Source organism: Anthonomus grandis, chromosome 4 (assembly GCF_022605725.1).
Source record: "Anthonomus grandis grandis chromosome 4, icAntGran1.3, whole genome shotgun sequence".
In the NCBI taxonomy this organism is placed as follows: Eukaryota; Metazoa; Arthropoda; class Insecta; order Coleoptera; family Curculionidae; genus Anthonomus; species Anthonomus grandis.
The window spans coordinates 9,610,453-9,625,560 of record NC_065549.1 but is presented as its reverse complement, the minus strand read 5'-3'; the positions used below and the strand labels follow the sequence as shown (position 1 = coordinate 9,625,560).

The 15,108-nt window shown below is 30.4% G+C and overlaps 1 protein-coding gene across 2 annotated transcripts; it reads right to left on the bottom strand.

Annotated features, from left to right (window-relative positions):
• Window positions 1-2,614: 2,614 nt before the first annotated feature.
• On the bottom strand, window positions 2,615-12,830 carry LOC126735123 (serine/threonine-protein kinase dyf-5-like). Of its 2 annotated transcripts, none has more exons than XM_050439054.1 (10): window positions 12,412-12,830; window positions 12,191-12,358; window positions 11,210-11,382; window positions 10,986-11,151; window positions 10,744-10,935; window positions 10,531-10,681; window positions 9,439-9,790; window positions 9,265-9,386; window positions 2,786-2,930; window positions 2,615-2,728 (listed from the first exon to the last, which is right to left on the bottom strand). In XM_050439054.1, the coding sequence occupies exons 1-10, from the start codon at window positions 12,565-12,567 to the stop codon at window positions 2,707-2,709; spliced, it is 1,647 nt and encodes a 548-aa protein (XP_050295011.1). In that variant the 5' UTR covers window positions 12,568-12,830; the 3' UTR covers window positions 2,615-2,706. The 2 variants fall into 2 exon arrangements, with proteins under 2 accessions (XP_050295011.1, XP_050295010.1); XM_050439053.1 differs by having other exon boundaries at window positions 2,778-2,930; window positions 12,412-12,829.
• Between the last annotated feature and the right edge of the window lie 2,278 nt (window positions 12,831-15,108).

Sequence of the window (15,108 nt, the reverse complement as noted above, 5' to 3'; positions counted from 1 at the left end):
GAGCACCGTCATGTAAAAAAAACATTTGCAGTCAGCTGAATGGGGACATTTTCTAGCATCGCTGGTAATTCATTTTCAAGAAATTCTTGATACACTTGTCCAGTCAACCTTGGTGGTAAAAAAAATGGACCGATGAGAAAGTTTTCAATAATGACGACCCATACATTAAGTGAAAACTGGTGCTGATGACGGTTTTCTGCCACAGCATGTGGGTTCTCATAATGCCATATGTGGTTATTGTGGAAGTTCATAATTGCGTCCCTAGAGAAATTAGCCTCATCGGTGAAAAGTATTTTTCTTATAAAATGTGCATCTTGCCTTATGCGTTCTTGCATCCAACGACACAAAGTCGTTCTTTTCGGAAAATCGCCTGGCAAAAGTGCCTGCACCCGCTGAATATGATACGGTTAGTTAGTTACTAATGTGTACCATCTGAGCAATTTTCCTAGTGCTTGTGGTGGGATCTTCCTCGAATTCATTGAGCACCTGTTCTTCAATTTAAGGATTTTTTTTGAATTCTTTTAATTCAGAAACAAGGAATTTAAAAATATTTTTTAATACAAGAAAAACCGGTGGCGTACCATTTTTCTTTATAAAAGTATTCAGCGGAAAACCCGCACACACGCCACTGGAGAACTTAAAAATGTTAAAAGTATAGTCTGGTAAACGAGTCTGCAACAGCGAAATGAATTTGTACCAAAATTTAAAATGACCAGATTTAAGTAGACAAAAGCAATATTTCCCAGCAAAGGATAAACTTAATTAATAAATAGGTTTATAAATTAAATTAAATCTTATGCCGAGCAATATTGCCTTTCTACACCTAAATCTGGCCATTTAAAACTTTGGTACACATTTCTTTCGCTGTTGCAAACTCGTTTGCCAGAGTGTATGTTGGTAAATGGCTCTGGATACACAGAACCTGCATACCAATCTTTTTGACAAATATCTACAGGGGTATTTAAGTTATCGAAAAAAAAATCATTTTTTGTTAAAACTTTACCACCCTGTAGCTGAAAATCTAAAAGGTTTAGGACCTATATTTATAGGAACTTTTTTGCGAATTTTTGTCCAAAGAACACGTTTCTGAATTTTGTCGCAATATATAAAAAACACCCTGTATTATACAAATGCAATCATCGTTAAAATCTTAAAAAAAGTCTAAACTCTAATAAAAAATTACATCAGAGTATTATTCTGCTGGGTTAAAGGACGTTTTAGAATTTAAGAAAATGAAATTGTTGGCCATCTAGCTAAAGAAGCTACTGGATATTCATGGATTACAATCCTATGACATATTTCCTTGCTTTAAGGATACCAATAAATTAAAATGGAGACAACAATTTGGAGAATATAGAGCCAGTAAATGTAATTTCTATAAAAAGTATAAATTAACATTACTAAAATTCAACCATAAATTAACTTCCTTGGAGCCTTAAATTGAAAATACCTTGACAATATAAAATACTCTTACATTAGGTGAAGGTAGTCGAAAATCCGTATTGTGTATTCGTGCATTTTCTTTTTAGGTTTATTTCTGAGGAAAAGTATGATGGTTAGCGTTCTGAATAATGTAATAAAATGCTGAAAATTTTTCATCAACTTTATTAACACAAAGGTTTGGGAATATAGATAATTGTAAAGTTTTGCTTAATTTTTATCTGAAAACGATCGTTGGATTAATCTACCTTTAGGACTTAAACTTCCTGAAAGAAAAATAGAAAATTACTTTTAAGCTTAATCATTTCTGCTGAAAAATGGAATATATTAAATGAATTTAAGTGATGAAAAATTACTTTAAATTTTGAAAAGAAGCATTTGAACTATCTAAAAGGAAAAAAAATATTAGGAGTTTAACTTCCTGAAAGAAAAATAGAAAATTTAAAAAAGTTTCCTTGAAATGGTTTTCTAATTACTGCTAAAAAAATTAAAAATCCAAAAAAAATTAACTCTCGGGAAATACCGAGGAAACATCTTAAATGTTTATAAGAAATGAAAAAGCTGAGTATGACTTTAAGTTTACAGTAAAAAAATTGAAAATTGTCCTCAATTTATTACTTATATGCTTATTATTTTTTGTTTTTCTTATTTGTAGTTGTTTTTCCACTTCTTTAATGGCTTAGTTTGTATTGCTATCTATGATTTTAATATTGGATTGATTGTTTAGAAACATTTCTTGTACAGTAGTAACATAATTTTCGAATTTCAAGTCATTATTAAAATAGGTTCATTTAGTTAATTTAATTTTGTTACGTTAGATCACCTAAAATTTTACTTTTTTCAGCTCTATAAAATTTGTCATGCCTCAATTTTCTAGAAATACAAGAGAACTGCGTCAATTGTCGATAATTAACTACCTGAATGAAAAAACTTTATATATTTTTTAGTACAATGATTATTGGATAAGTATTTTACTCCTTTGAAATGTTTTTTTTTTTATTTGTGCTTAGCAACTCAAAATTAGTAGATTTTAACTATAAAAGACATATTATCTATCTTAGAAGCCTTTATTTTCTGTACAAACTTTTCAAACCTTTCCAGCTCCTTCACCAATAATTTTAGCACATAATTTCAGATATTAAGATAAAATTAAATGAAATAAAACCCACTAATATTAGATACACAAATAATTAATTTATTTAAATAATATTAATTCTAACATCCGGTTATTTAGGTTATAAAGTCTATTAAAGCCCTCCTTATTCGTTACCTTGATATTGATATAACCCTAAAAAAAATTCAAATTATCAAAAAAAGATTAAATTTATAAAAGTTACCTTCTAACACTCCAGACTTCTTCCTATAGATTCCACTATTAAGGCCCGAATGAGGAAAATTTTGTCCCAAACCCATATCACCTCTTCTTGTTCCAGAAACTGGATGACCCGCTACGTATCTGGATACGCTTAGATATTGGGACCTCGCTGTACCTACAAAAATAAGTATATAAATAAATAATCATTTTATTGTATGTTCTTAAATTACAATGTATGTATTCCAAAAGTAAAAAGCGCCGCAAAGCGTATTTCAATAATCACCCCTAAATTCAAATAAAATAAAATAGGTTAAAGCTAATAAAACACGCAATCAGCGTTGCATAAAAATGGTTCATCATAGTGTAACACAATCACAATCAACTGGGTATATAAAAAATTATTCGTTATGGTATGGATATGATACGTTATGTATGAAACTAACATTGAGCTGATGGGTGTCCCCTCTGCAACTTATTAGGTCAGCCTAATTAATGAGTTCCTTAGACTTCAGGACTTTATGAACTAGGGACTTCATATAAATGTACAGTCTCATGTCTCATACATACTTACATGCTCACCTCTGAAGAGACGTCTTATATAAGGAACACATGCATTCTGCACCTTTTGCACTCTATATTTGTTACAATTTGTAAGTAATGGCCTATATGCTACAGACAAAACCATATTATCTGTGAGGAATCTTTTAATTTCTGGTGAAAGAGTATTTGTGAATTTATATATTAGTTTTAATTTATAGTATACTTTTTAAAAAACATTACCAACGTGTAGGCTAAATGAAAGTCTCTTTATATTATGTCCAAGATTCCTGACCTTAGCAGTATTGTCAAGTATTACCTGGTAGCAAGAAACATCAATATTGCTTCTTTACAATAAAATAGCTTGTGTTTTATTACGATTTTTAAGAAGGGGATTCTTAACTGCCCAGTCTAGTATATTCTGCAAATCCTTACTAAACATATTATCAGTCTTACAAAGACGAACTGGATACGAAGGTAAATACACTTGGAGGTCATTAGCATACGTGTGGTACTTACAGTAGGATATTTGATGAATAAGGTCCAGATTAAAAACAGTAAATCGGAGTGGAAGCAGAAGCTTTAGATGTTCTAGCAGAAGATTTAGATCCAAGCTGTCAAAACCTTAAATCATATCTACTAGCACTGAAGAACAGCACAGTAAATTGTTAAAAGCAGTGGAAATTTCACTAGTGATTCTTAATAGAGCGGTAGCAAATTTGTAATGTGACTTAGAGTCTGACTGAAACTGTGGCATATATGTTCCTCACAGAGAGAAACTGTATTATCTGACACCTTACCACCTTTTAATACTTAATATACTTATTGGCCTCAACTCATTTAAATTTTATGTATTATTTACCTTCGGCAATGGAGTAAACAACAGCATACGTTAAAAGACAAATATGCTTATCCAATAATAATCGAAGACGGGACGGAAAACCGATTGATCCTTTCGTTTACATCCGTGAAATTTCGCGCGCGAATGGTATATTACTTTTATTTTGTTTTTTTTAACCTAGATTGCAAATTTTATTTGCTTTGATTCCTGAATTATCTAATTACCATCGATAATTATTATTGTAATGATTTTGCGACTATTTGAGTGCTCACAACAATGATAGTGTTTTGTGTTGACTCCGTTGTCTATAATATTCGGTTCTACGCTAATTTTAAGTTGAAAAACAAATATTTTAGTGTTTGACTTTCAACTTCTAGTAAATTTTCCAGCAGAGATGACAATGCTAGCTAAAGAAGTGCTAGTCTACAGACCTAGAATGATATCTGGATTTAGTTTCTTTTCTACGGTTTTAGTTTTAAGATGTTGATATTATATAATACATTTTGATTAATCTTAATATAATATAGTGTCCATAGTATAGTTTATTTTAAAAATTATTATTATAAAATACGATATTGCTAAAATTTAAAAATTTCAGTAAGCTAGTCGGCATTAAGATATTTGATAAATATGATGAGAAATTTTTAAATTCAAAGTAATATCGCTGTCATCACAATGATTTAACTAATTTTTAAATTATATATATTACACACATATTTTTTAGGATTATTCGTAATATACATTTTGATTTTAATTGTTAACGTTCATTGACAATTATTATATAATAATAATTATAAATTATAGATACCTATCATAGGAATATGACATATTTCTATGATATTAGAGGTTTTTTCACACCAAATTTTAATATTATACTAAAAAAGATCTTTAAAACAAGCTAAAATACGAAACAAAAATACAAACTTTGAAGTGTCAGCATTAATTATAATGCCATAATTTTTGGATTGTTTAAAATGTTTTATATATACCGTACTCACTCATGCATTTGTACTAGTTTACTAATTAACACAGCAGCCCCACCGTACTCAGTTCCCTATTACCCACCTTTAAAATTCAACTAAAGAACCCTAGAAATACTTTGCGTCCTAAGGATGACAGATTACTGTTTTTTTTTTATTTCTGACCCCATCCAACAACTTACTGTTACTATCTCCAGTAATAATGGCTATTGCTTTCATATCGCTATCATAATAAAATGATTTCAATAAATACTACATAGATATCTATAAAAATCAAATTTGGCAACTATTTATAAATTACCTTTTTGCATATCCTTAAAAATCTTGATCACGCTGTAAATATGTATAAAAAATCATTAATTTACTAATTTATAACAGCTACATATTTATTTCTTTATTTAATATATATTTCTTTATTGAGCGTCTTTAATATCCATATCGCATTTTCTTTTTCCATCTAAAATATAAATGTCTAACAAAACAAATTGCTATATTAGCAAATATATAAGTAAGAGATGCCAAATCTCGCTGTTCAACTACATGCATTGAAAAATTCGTATTTTGAATTTTGGCGGTACGCAAGTCACGCCTCTGCGGTGCCGAAATGCCCTCATTGGCTAGACAATTTTGGGCATATTCGTCTTTTAACATACTAGTATGCTGTAAACAACACCATCTTCCAGAATCGCCTTCCACTTGGCTTTTTAAAATTTAAAATGTAAGAAACGGCCTCATGAATAGCCTGTACAGGGTTCACATAGTAACATACTACTATCAATAACCAAATCGAGTCAGTTTACAAAAATTAAACTTATGAAAGACTGATTATTTCTTTTTATTTGAGTAGGATCTCAATAGGAACTAATTAACAAAAATTAAACGAATTAAAAATGTCATTTATAAACCTAGAATCCAGACTGTCTCGCGACAAAAATTTTAAGTCACGGTTTTACAGTTAAAACTTACTTTAGGCAACAGGTTAGAAAGGAACCGCAACTTTTCATATGAAACAGAAAACAGACGATAAACGATATGGACACAAGCACGCATTCCAATAATTTCATTGTATACAGGGTAGTTTAAAATTAGTGGTCAGCAAAGATAAAAATATCATAACTTTTTTTCTGATTACTTTTTAAATATTTGGATCATAAAATTTCAAAAAACCAACATTCTTACATAAAAAAGGTACTCTTGTCTTATTTCGTTAGAAGCCTCCGGTTTCAAGAAAAATAATGTTTAAGTTTTAAGTAAATCATCACTTTTTATTGAATAGTTACAGTGCTTGTTGACAATTTGTTTATTGCTTGAATTTTGTTTAATGTTTCGATTGGCATTTTAATTATTTTACATTTACGTTATTAAAGTTAAATAGTTATTTGTGTAAATTATTTCTTTGAAACTATGGATAGATTTAAGAATCAAAAGTTGAGCGATATGCATTTTGTATATGGTTTGTCTAATGGCAAATTATTAGCTGCTGCCAGTGAGTATCACCGAAGATTTCCCCTCAGACGAATTCCAGATCGTCAAGTTTTTGTTATCATCCACCGTAACTTATGTGAAAATGGAAGTTTTCGAACAGCTCATAGACAAGGCAGGCCACAAGCAAATCATAACTTGGAAAACGTCTTAAACTATTTCGAAGAAAATCCTGGAACAAGCATTAGAACAGTGTCACGAGCCACACATATCCCCCACAAACAAAAAACAATATCACGGTCTCTTGTTTTTTTTTACAGAAAATGGATGAGGATTTTATATTTCAGGTTTTCAATAAATTTAAATATGCTGGAACATAGTTTTGGACAGCTTTTGGAAGACGTTCCTCTTAACATACGATATAATTTAATATTTCAGCACGACGGAGCATCTGCTCATTTTGGACGTAATGTTCGTCAGTGGATGGATATCTATTTTGCTGAAAGTTGGATTGGTCGAGGTGGTCCTATAAATTGGCCTGCTCGATCTCAAGATCTAACTGCAGTAGATTACTATTTATGGGATCATTTAAATGGCAATAAGGTGTAGGGTAAGATTATATCTCCAACAAAATGGCAACAACTTCGAACATTTGCTATAATTTATTTCAATGTTTTTTCTTAGCTAATAAGTTAATTATTTACACATTTATTTACACATTATTTACAATTTTGAAATAAAGAAAACAATTTTTGATTAAAACTAAGTATTTGTAATATTCTTATGTCATATTTATACCTGATGATTTGTAACATATATTAATTTAATGTAGCGTGATCAAAAATACTTTATGAGCGTAGGTTGCAAAACATTTGTGTCTGATTATTTCAAAAACAGTCGCTCCTATCGAAGTAAGACAAGAGCACCTTTTTTAATTAAAAATATAGGCTCTTTTTAATTGAATTATCAAAATTATCCAAAAGTACCTAGAAAAAAAGTTTTGACATTTTTAACCTTGCTGACCACCAATTTTAATTGATCCTGCATAAAATTTTATAAAATCAGTTAGTAACAATAGCAATAGTATACGATAAAAATTTCGAAAAATAACGACCAGGAAAATATTAACAAAAAAACATCTTGAATAGGAATTATAAAACACCCTGTAACATGAAAACGATTCAATTTTCAAGATTCTTGTATATGAAGTTTTTGTTTTATTTTAAGACAAAGATGCGGCAGGTAAAATATTGCGATGTAATTTCGGGACACCCTGTATAAATCAGAGGCCACATCGGCATTCATCCAGCAGTTCATCCAGGTTTCCAAACTCGACTAAGAAATCTCAGTCTTTAATATTAGAAGACTTATTACAAACTGACAAAGGGTTTGGATGAACAATTATAGTAGGTACTATATTGTGGCCAATGTCGTTAATACCATATGTTGACTAATCTACTTTCAGTGTCGATGGTGTGTAGGATGTGAAAAATTTTTGCGATATGCCCTAAGCATTTTAGACCATCCATCCTGTACTTGGCCTTTAACAACATAACCACCTGATTAAAATTTAGTTGATGAGCTTAACTTATGACTTTGGTAGACATTCAAAAACTCAGAATACCATCCTCACACCTATGTTTTTATTAGTAACCTTTAGCAGAAGACACTCAAGACTAAAGCACATTCTACCATCGGATCCAGTAGTAGAGAGTATTCCCTTTAAATTGGGCTTTACTACAGATTGCAATTTTATATTCGTTTGCACATTTTTCTCCAATGAACTTGGTATATTTCTTTCAGGCTATTGCTTATTTATTGAAAAAACACCCGAATCAATAAAAAATTTACAAGATTCTTATTTGCACCCCTTACATATCACCCAACACAGACTTCAGTCTATTTGTTATTTATAGAGATTGTTCAGTTAGTTGTTGCTTAATCACAGCAGTAATCTCCTCAATTTCCTTGATGGCAGCATCTGAATGAGAGGCATTCCTAGTAGTCTATACCTGTTCTGATTTGTTGCATCATTTTTTGTTTCCAATGTTGCTAATTTGACCCTAAGGTCATTGATCTCTGCTCCGAGGGATTTACCTAGCTTTGGCAAAATTCTAAAATCAATCATTACAGATGTACTAGTGTTCGGGTTTGGCTTGGTATCTCTGATATATTACTCCACTACACAAATCGCAACTAAAAAGAGATGACTTATCCTCTTTAAGTATGCAACATAGATTGCATTTTTTCTTCAATTATTGAACTGATCGTGTTTAAGGAGATCTACTAAATATCCGTTTAAAGGCATTAGGCTTTATAATAACGAGTTTTCTTTTAAAGAGCTTGCTGTATGACATATTGGAGTATTTTTGTTAAAGTTTATTTGTCAGAATCAATTTATAGCATCAAAAACATTTAGCAAAAGAGTCAGAGGTTGAAGTTAAGGCATGTTAAAGATAAATCTTGGGGACCACTGGCATGGTGAAGAGTGAGAATGTGAATTGAAGATGAAAATTAAAAAAAGCAAAATGTTGGTATACTTTTTGGAGCTTTTATAGAAAGTAGGCCTAAAGGTCTACTCAGGAAATGAAAAAAATATCTGCAAATGATGATTCTGTAGAAATTTAGATAGAATCAATTAATCAAAGAATTCAAAAAATTTAATTTAAGCTTGAAGCTTAATTTACTAAAGGAACGTCCTTATACATCTTACTGAAAAACTATGTTACCTGCACTAGCTTTGGCTAACGGCTCCAACAAATCCTCCAAATTAAACTGGCTTAAGTTCAATTTCTGCTGTTGATAATCTTTATTCAACTGCTTTTCTTGATTTGGCAACTTGATTTTTCTCCTAAAAATCAGCAATCAAGCAACATTCATCCAGAGATCTCACAAAAACATACCCTAAGATATCAGCAAAATCGTCCTCGGCATACTCGTAATTACCCCCGATACCAAAATCCCAGGAAATTTTCTTCCTGTTCTGAGCCACCCCGCTCAGAGCCGACGGTAAATATTTACTGTTGTACTCAGAACTTTCAAACAACTTCTGATTTTCTATGATTAACTTTTTGCCGAATTCTGGTTGGCCAAAGGAGTAGACTATGGGTTGAGGTGGGGGTTTATCAGGCGACTTCATTGGTTTGATCAGAGATTGAATGTTAATTTGGACACTGGGTGGCATTGGACCGTTATTATTGGATTGGATGTCGTTTAATATGTTCCGGCCGTTTGCTTGGATTTGTAAAGAAGAAGCTATAAAATACAATTTTTTGCAGATATTTGAAATAACTAAAGAAAATTCTGTGATGTAGGAAGTGTTTGATGATATTAAATACAGAAATAATGAAACAGATGAAGAATAGTAGCAAATAGGTGATGACGAAGATACCGATGAGGCTAACAAATATGCAGTTACTAGAAAAACCATTAAAATCTTTTGAAATAATTGCAATAACAAGGGTGTTCTCTAATAATATTTAGATTTTTGTAAAGCTTTTGATTGCATTAATATTTACTCGAAATACCAAAAAGCTACTTACTAATTATAAAAGAGTTTTAATATAAGTAATGTAACAGTTTTATAAGGACATTATTGACAAATATTGTCATTAACTTTTATATGAAATAAAAAAATATATTTAGATATATGTTAACCATTTAACATTATCATGATTTTTTTAATCCATTGCAACCCTACCCGATAACCCAAAAACGGTTGTGATTACAAGAAAAGTTTTCGGTGTAATTTTTGGTAAAAAGCCTCATCAACTATCCTATAAAACCACACATATTGAAAATGTTACATGTATGAGCCTTTAAAATATCTGGATTTTTGTAAAGTCTTTGATAATATCAATATATATTTTAAATCCATTGAAAAACTTTTCCAAAATGACTGTATTTAAGCACGGCTCCATAAAACTTAGTCTTCTTTATATAGATATAAACTGCATTTATCAAATACTAATTTAATAGTTGTAATTCATACTTACGTTCCATATCATTCCTCTTTTTCCCTGGAGAGGGATGAATTGTTTGAATCGGATGAGGCATTAAGTGTATCCGAGCTTGACTCTTAAAATTGTCTTGTAAAGAGTTTGGAATTGACACTTGTCGAGTTGTAGCGCTGTAATGATGTCCTACCTAAAAGCAACATAATCATATTCCTCCTCTTTAACTTTTAGACATTTAAGCTGAAAATTGACCTGAAAATATTGATGCTTTAAAGCTCCTTGAGCAGTGGGCCTATGCGCAGGATTCCATTCCATTAGTTGGTCCATAAGACTCACTGCTATACTACTGGCTTGAGGCACCACCTCACTCAACTGAGTTTTGGAGAAGTATGGAAATTTGAAGCCTACAGCTCCGGCTAGCTGGTATCCCTCAGGCCATTTTTTCTATCAAAAACATTTACGAAAATTCTTAAATTAAGTAAGTTTCAATATACCTTATCAGGAGTTCCCATAACAGCACAAATCTTATAGAGCTGATCAGTTTCTGTAGTACCAGGAAATAAAGGCCTATAAGTATAAACTTCTGCTGCTATACAGCCTACCGCCCACAAGTCTATTGGGCTGCTGTAAGTTGTTGAATGCAGTAAAACCTCTGGGGCTCTACAATTATGAGATTTGTTCAATAAGTTAGTTAGTTGAGGTTTTTTTTCGGAGTTACCTGTACCATCTGGTAGAAACATAGTCAGTATATGGTGGCCTTGATCTGATTTCCCTTACTAAGCCGAAATCAGCAATTTTCACTAAGTCTGGGCCTGAGCAAAGGATATTCTCCGGCTTAAGGTCCCTATGGAAGAAACCATGCCGATGGATAAAAGCCAACCCTTGTAAAATCTACAAAATGAGCTTTTTTTAATATTTTGCCATGGCTCAAATATCTGATATAAAAGTACAGCGAAGTTATAGGTCGATCGATACCGAAAGTTAAGACGAGTTTCATTGAGTTTTGAATATTTTATCGTATATATTAGAGGAATTTGAACTGACAGAGGGGCGGATCTATAGGTAGAAAATAAGATATAAAGTAATCGAGGCAAAAAATGGGATTAAAAATTTGTTTATCGTATATAATTTGGTTGGAAGTTAGGTCGGTATTGATATGGAAAAGGGTCAATTTAAGTATTAATATTTAAAACAACAAGTTCTATTTGCAAGTTACTAGACTATTAAAGTTTTCTGTTTCCAAAGAACATTAAAATTAGATTAGACGCTTAGCAGTTTTAACGACGTAGAAGCATTAGGCGGATATTTATCAAGTCCCTAATTTTTACATTATTCAGTTGGTGAAGCAAGAAATTCCAATTAATAATTAGTTAAAACTTGGCGGACAAAACTTGCTTTAGCTCAGACTTAGACCCAAACTAGTTTATACATAACCTAATTATTCGAAAAAGACTTTTCAATTGAGTGAAAACTACAATCTCATCAACTTTTCATATGATCTTTTAAAATATTAACAGAATTTATTAAGAAAATTACTTTGAGATACGAAATATTTATTTGCGTACTTTTTGCACCATATGGCATCAATGCCAGCACGACTGTCTACGAGCCCACCTAAACTGTATTCTTTATCTCTTTTTATCCTTTTGTTATCATATGCTCGTTTATTGTTGCCGCATCGCAGTAATTATGAGCTCACCTGATACAACATATTTCTAACAGTAGCTTCCGGGTAAGGTACCCTCCTGTCCTTAATAAGCTGATACAAATTTTCCTGCATATACTCAAAAACAAAATACAAAACATCATTTTCCCTAATCACTTCTTTTAGTTTGACAACGTTTGAGTGGTGAAGTTTCTTTAAGGACTAAAACATGATCATGCATATTATGAAAAATTATTAGTCATCAATTAACTAACCTTCACTTCCCTTAAATTCATAGCTTCATCCCAACTGTAGTACTTTCTCTTCATTTTTTTTATAGCCACTTTTTCGCCAGTATCCTTCCTTTGGCCAAGCACCACCGAACCATAAGTACCATCACCAAGTTGGTGCAATATCGTGTATCTGTTCATCTTTTACATTCACAGTACATTTCTCCCCAAGTGTCAATTTAAAAATGTCACTTTAAAATACCGATAAATGGGGTGCTGTATTAGAGTGAAAATCCTGTGTGGGTTGGTATATACCAGACAAAGATGCCACATTAGGTATATTTAGGTATTAGGTATCACTATTTAAATGTTATAAGTGTATATTCAAAAAAAGAATACATAGACTGTTTTATTAAACAGGGTTAAGAAGAACTGAGACAGTTTTAGACGTTCATTGTTTGTATTCAGTTTCCTTGGAAATTTGCCCTTAATATTATGTATAGTGTGGAGGCATAGGTAATAAATTGGTATTTATAAAAGTTTTATGTATTTTATTGTGCTAAAAATTGAAGGAGATTCAAATGGGTCATGTGACAAAAGTTCCACCTGATTCATGCAGTTTGCAACATTACCACGTTTAGTTTTGGCTTGGGTCGTTATACGAAAAATGTAATAAGAGTATATATAGCAAATAAATAAAAAAATATTTATTATTATAACAATAAATTTTTGTGTTACAACGCAAAAGTAATTCTAAAGGTTGACATAAAAATTGTGTAAAAGGGTTGAAATTTAAATATTAATTTTTAATCCTACTTATGGAATTTGCATGAGTAAGATTAAAAATGAAACCCGATTGTTTTAGTTTAGTTGTTAGTTTGTTCTACATCTAGTTTTAGTGCAGGTATAATTTTATCAATTAAACTGGTTTTCAACGTGCAGTTAAGATCTGTTTTTACTTATACTGGTTTTCAACATACAGTCAAGTGTCTAAGCCAAAAAAATTAATTAGGTTTAATACAATAAACATTCCTAAATGATTTAAATTCATTAATTCTGTGACTTATATATGAAGTTTGCATGCACCTGCTTATTAACGTAGCCTTATTTAGTTTTGGCTTAGGTCATCATATCAAAAATACTATTTTTCGTATCAACTCGACTAGTTTTCAACATGTACGAACATTTGCGTTGTATAAATTCTAAAGTAAATAAATAAATGGACTTCGATAAAAAATAAATAAATGTTTTTTTTCTGTTAGAAAAGAAAAGAAATCGTTATATAATTGTTGAAAGTTAGAAAGTTAGATTTAAAATTTATTAATCTCCAAAAAGATTCATGTAGTTTGCACGCACCTCTTCTGGTTTAATAAATAATTTTTTTCTGAAACTTGATTTTTTGTTGCGTTGAAAAGCTAAAGAAATTGAAAAGCCTTACATAAAAAAAAAATTTAAAAAAAGCTTGAAATGTATTTTTTTTAGTAATTTTTTTCAGAAGCTTGATTCATGCAATTTGTACTTACCCTGCGTTACTTAATTTAGCCGAATTTATTTTTAATTTAGGTCATTAGGTCAAAAATTTAACTGTCAATTAATAATCAATTTCATTGCATTTCTTTACGACGTTAGGTCTTTTGAACTAAATTTTTGTTTCTATTAGAAAAAAAATTTTTAAAAGTTAATGTAAAAAAATCATTATAAATAGCTAAAATGTATTTATTTTAATCTGATTTGTGCAATTTGCATGCACCTATTTTTTGAGCATTGCCGCTTTTAGTTTTTGTTTAGATCATAGCAAAAGTACCCTTGTTTTCATCCTTACTGGATATAAAGTAAATAAATTAATAGATTTTTATTAAAATTTTTTTAAGTATTTTTTTCTGCTAGATTGTAAAAAACAAATTTGAAAGATTCACGTGAAAAAATCTATGCAAAAGGGTTAAAATTTAATAATTTTTAATCCTACTCATGCAGTTTAAACCCGTTTTCTAAACTGAATTTTAGCATTACAACCTTACACTATTCATGTCATCAGTTTGCACTTTTTTTCTTGATTAATAAATATGTTTTCCTTGAAATTTTATTTTTTTGGTGTTAAAAAGTAATAAAAATTCAGAAGGTTAACGTGACAAAATTAAAAAAAAAAAGGTTGAAATATATTTATTTTAAGCCCGATTCATGCAATTTGTCTATTTGGTAAACGTTGCTACATTTACTTCTGATTTATGTAATTTTATTAGTCAACTTCACTGGATTTCTATATGACATAAGATCTTTTAAGGTTTTTTTTGTGCTACTCTGATTTGTGCAGTTGGCACGCACCTACTTTTTAAACGCTGCGTTATTTAGTTTTATTTTATATGATCACAAAATAAGTACAATTTTTTATCAACTCTATTGAACTTCTATATAACGTCATAGAGTATATAAAGTAAACAAATAAATAAGTTTTCACTTAAATTTTAATATATTTTTTGTTAGGCCGTGAAAATGAATTCTAAAGGTTCACATGAAAAAATATTTATGAAAACATTAAGGTTTCATAATTTTTAATCCTATTCATGCAGTTTGCATGATTCTGTTTTTTAAACGTTGTCACATTTAGTTTAAGTCGAGTAAAATTTTTATCAACTATACTGATTTTCAGCCTGCCGTCGTTAAAAGTCTAAGGTAAAAAAATAAATAGGTTTTATTAAGATTTTAATATTTTTTTCATTTGGAAGCAAAATTATTTTTAAAAGT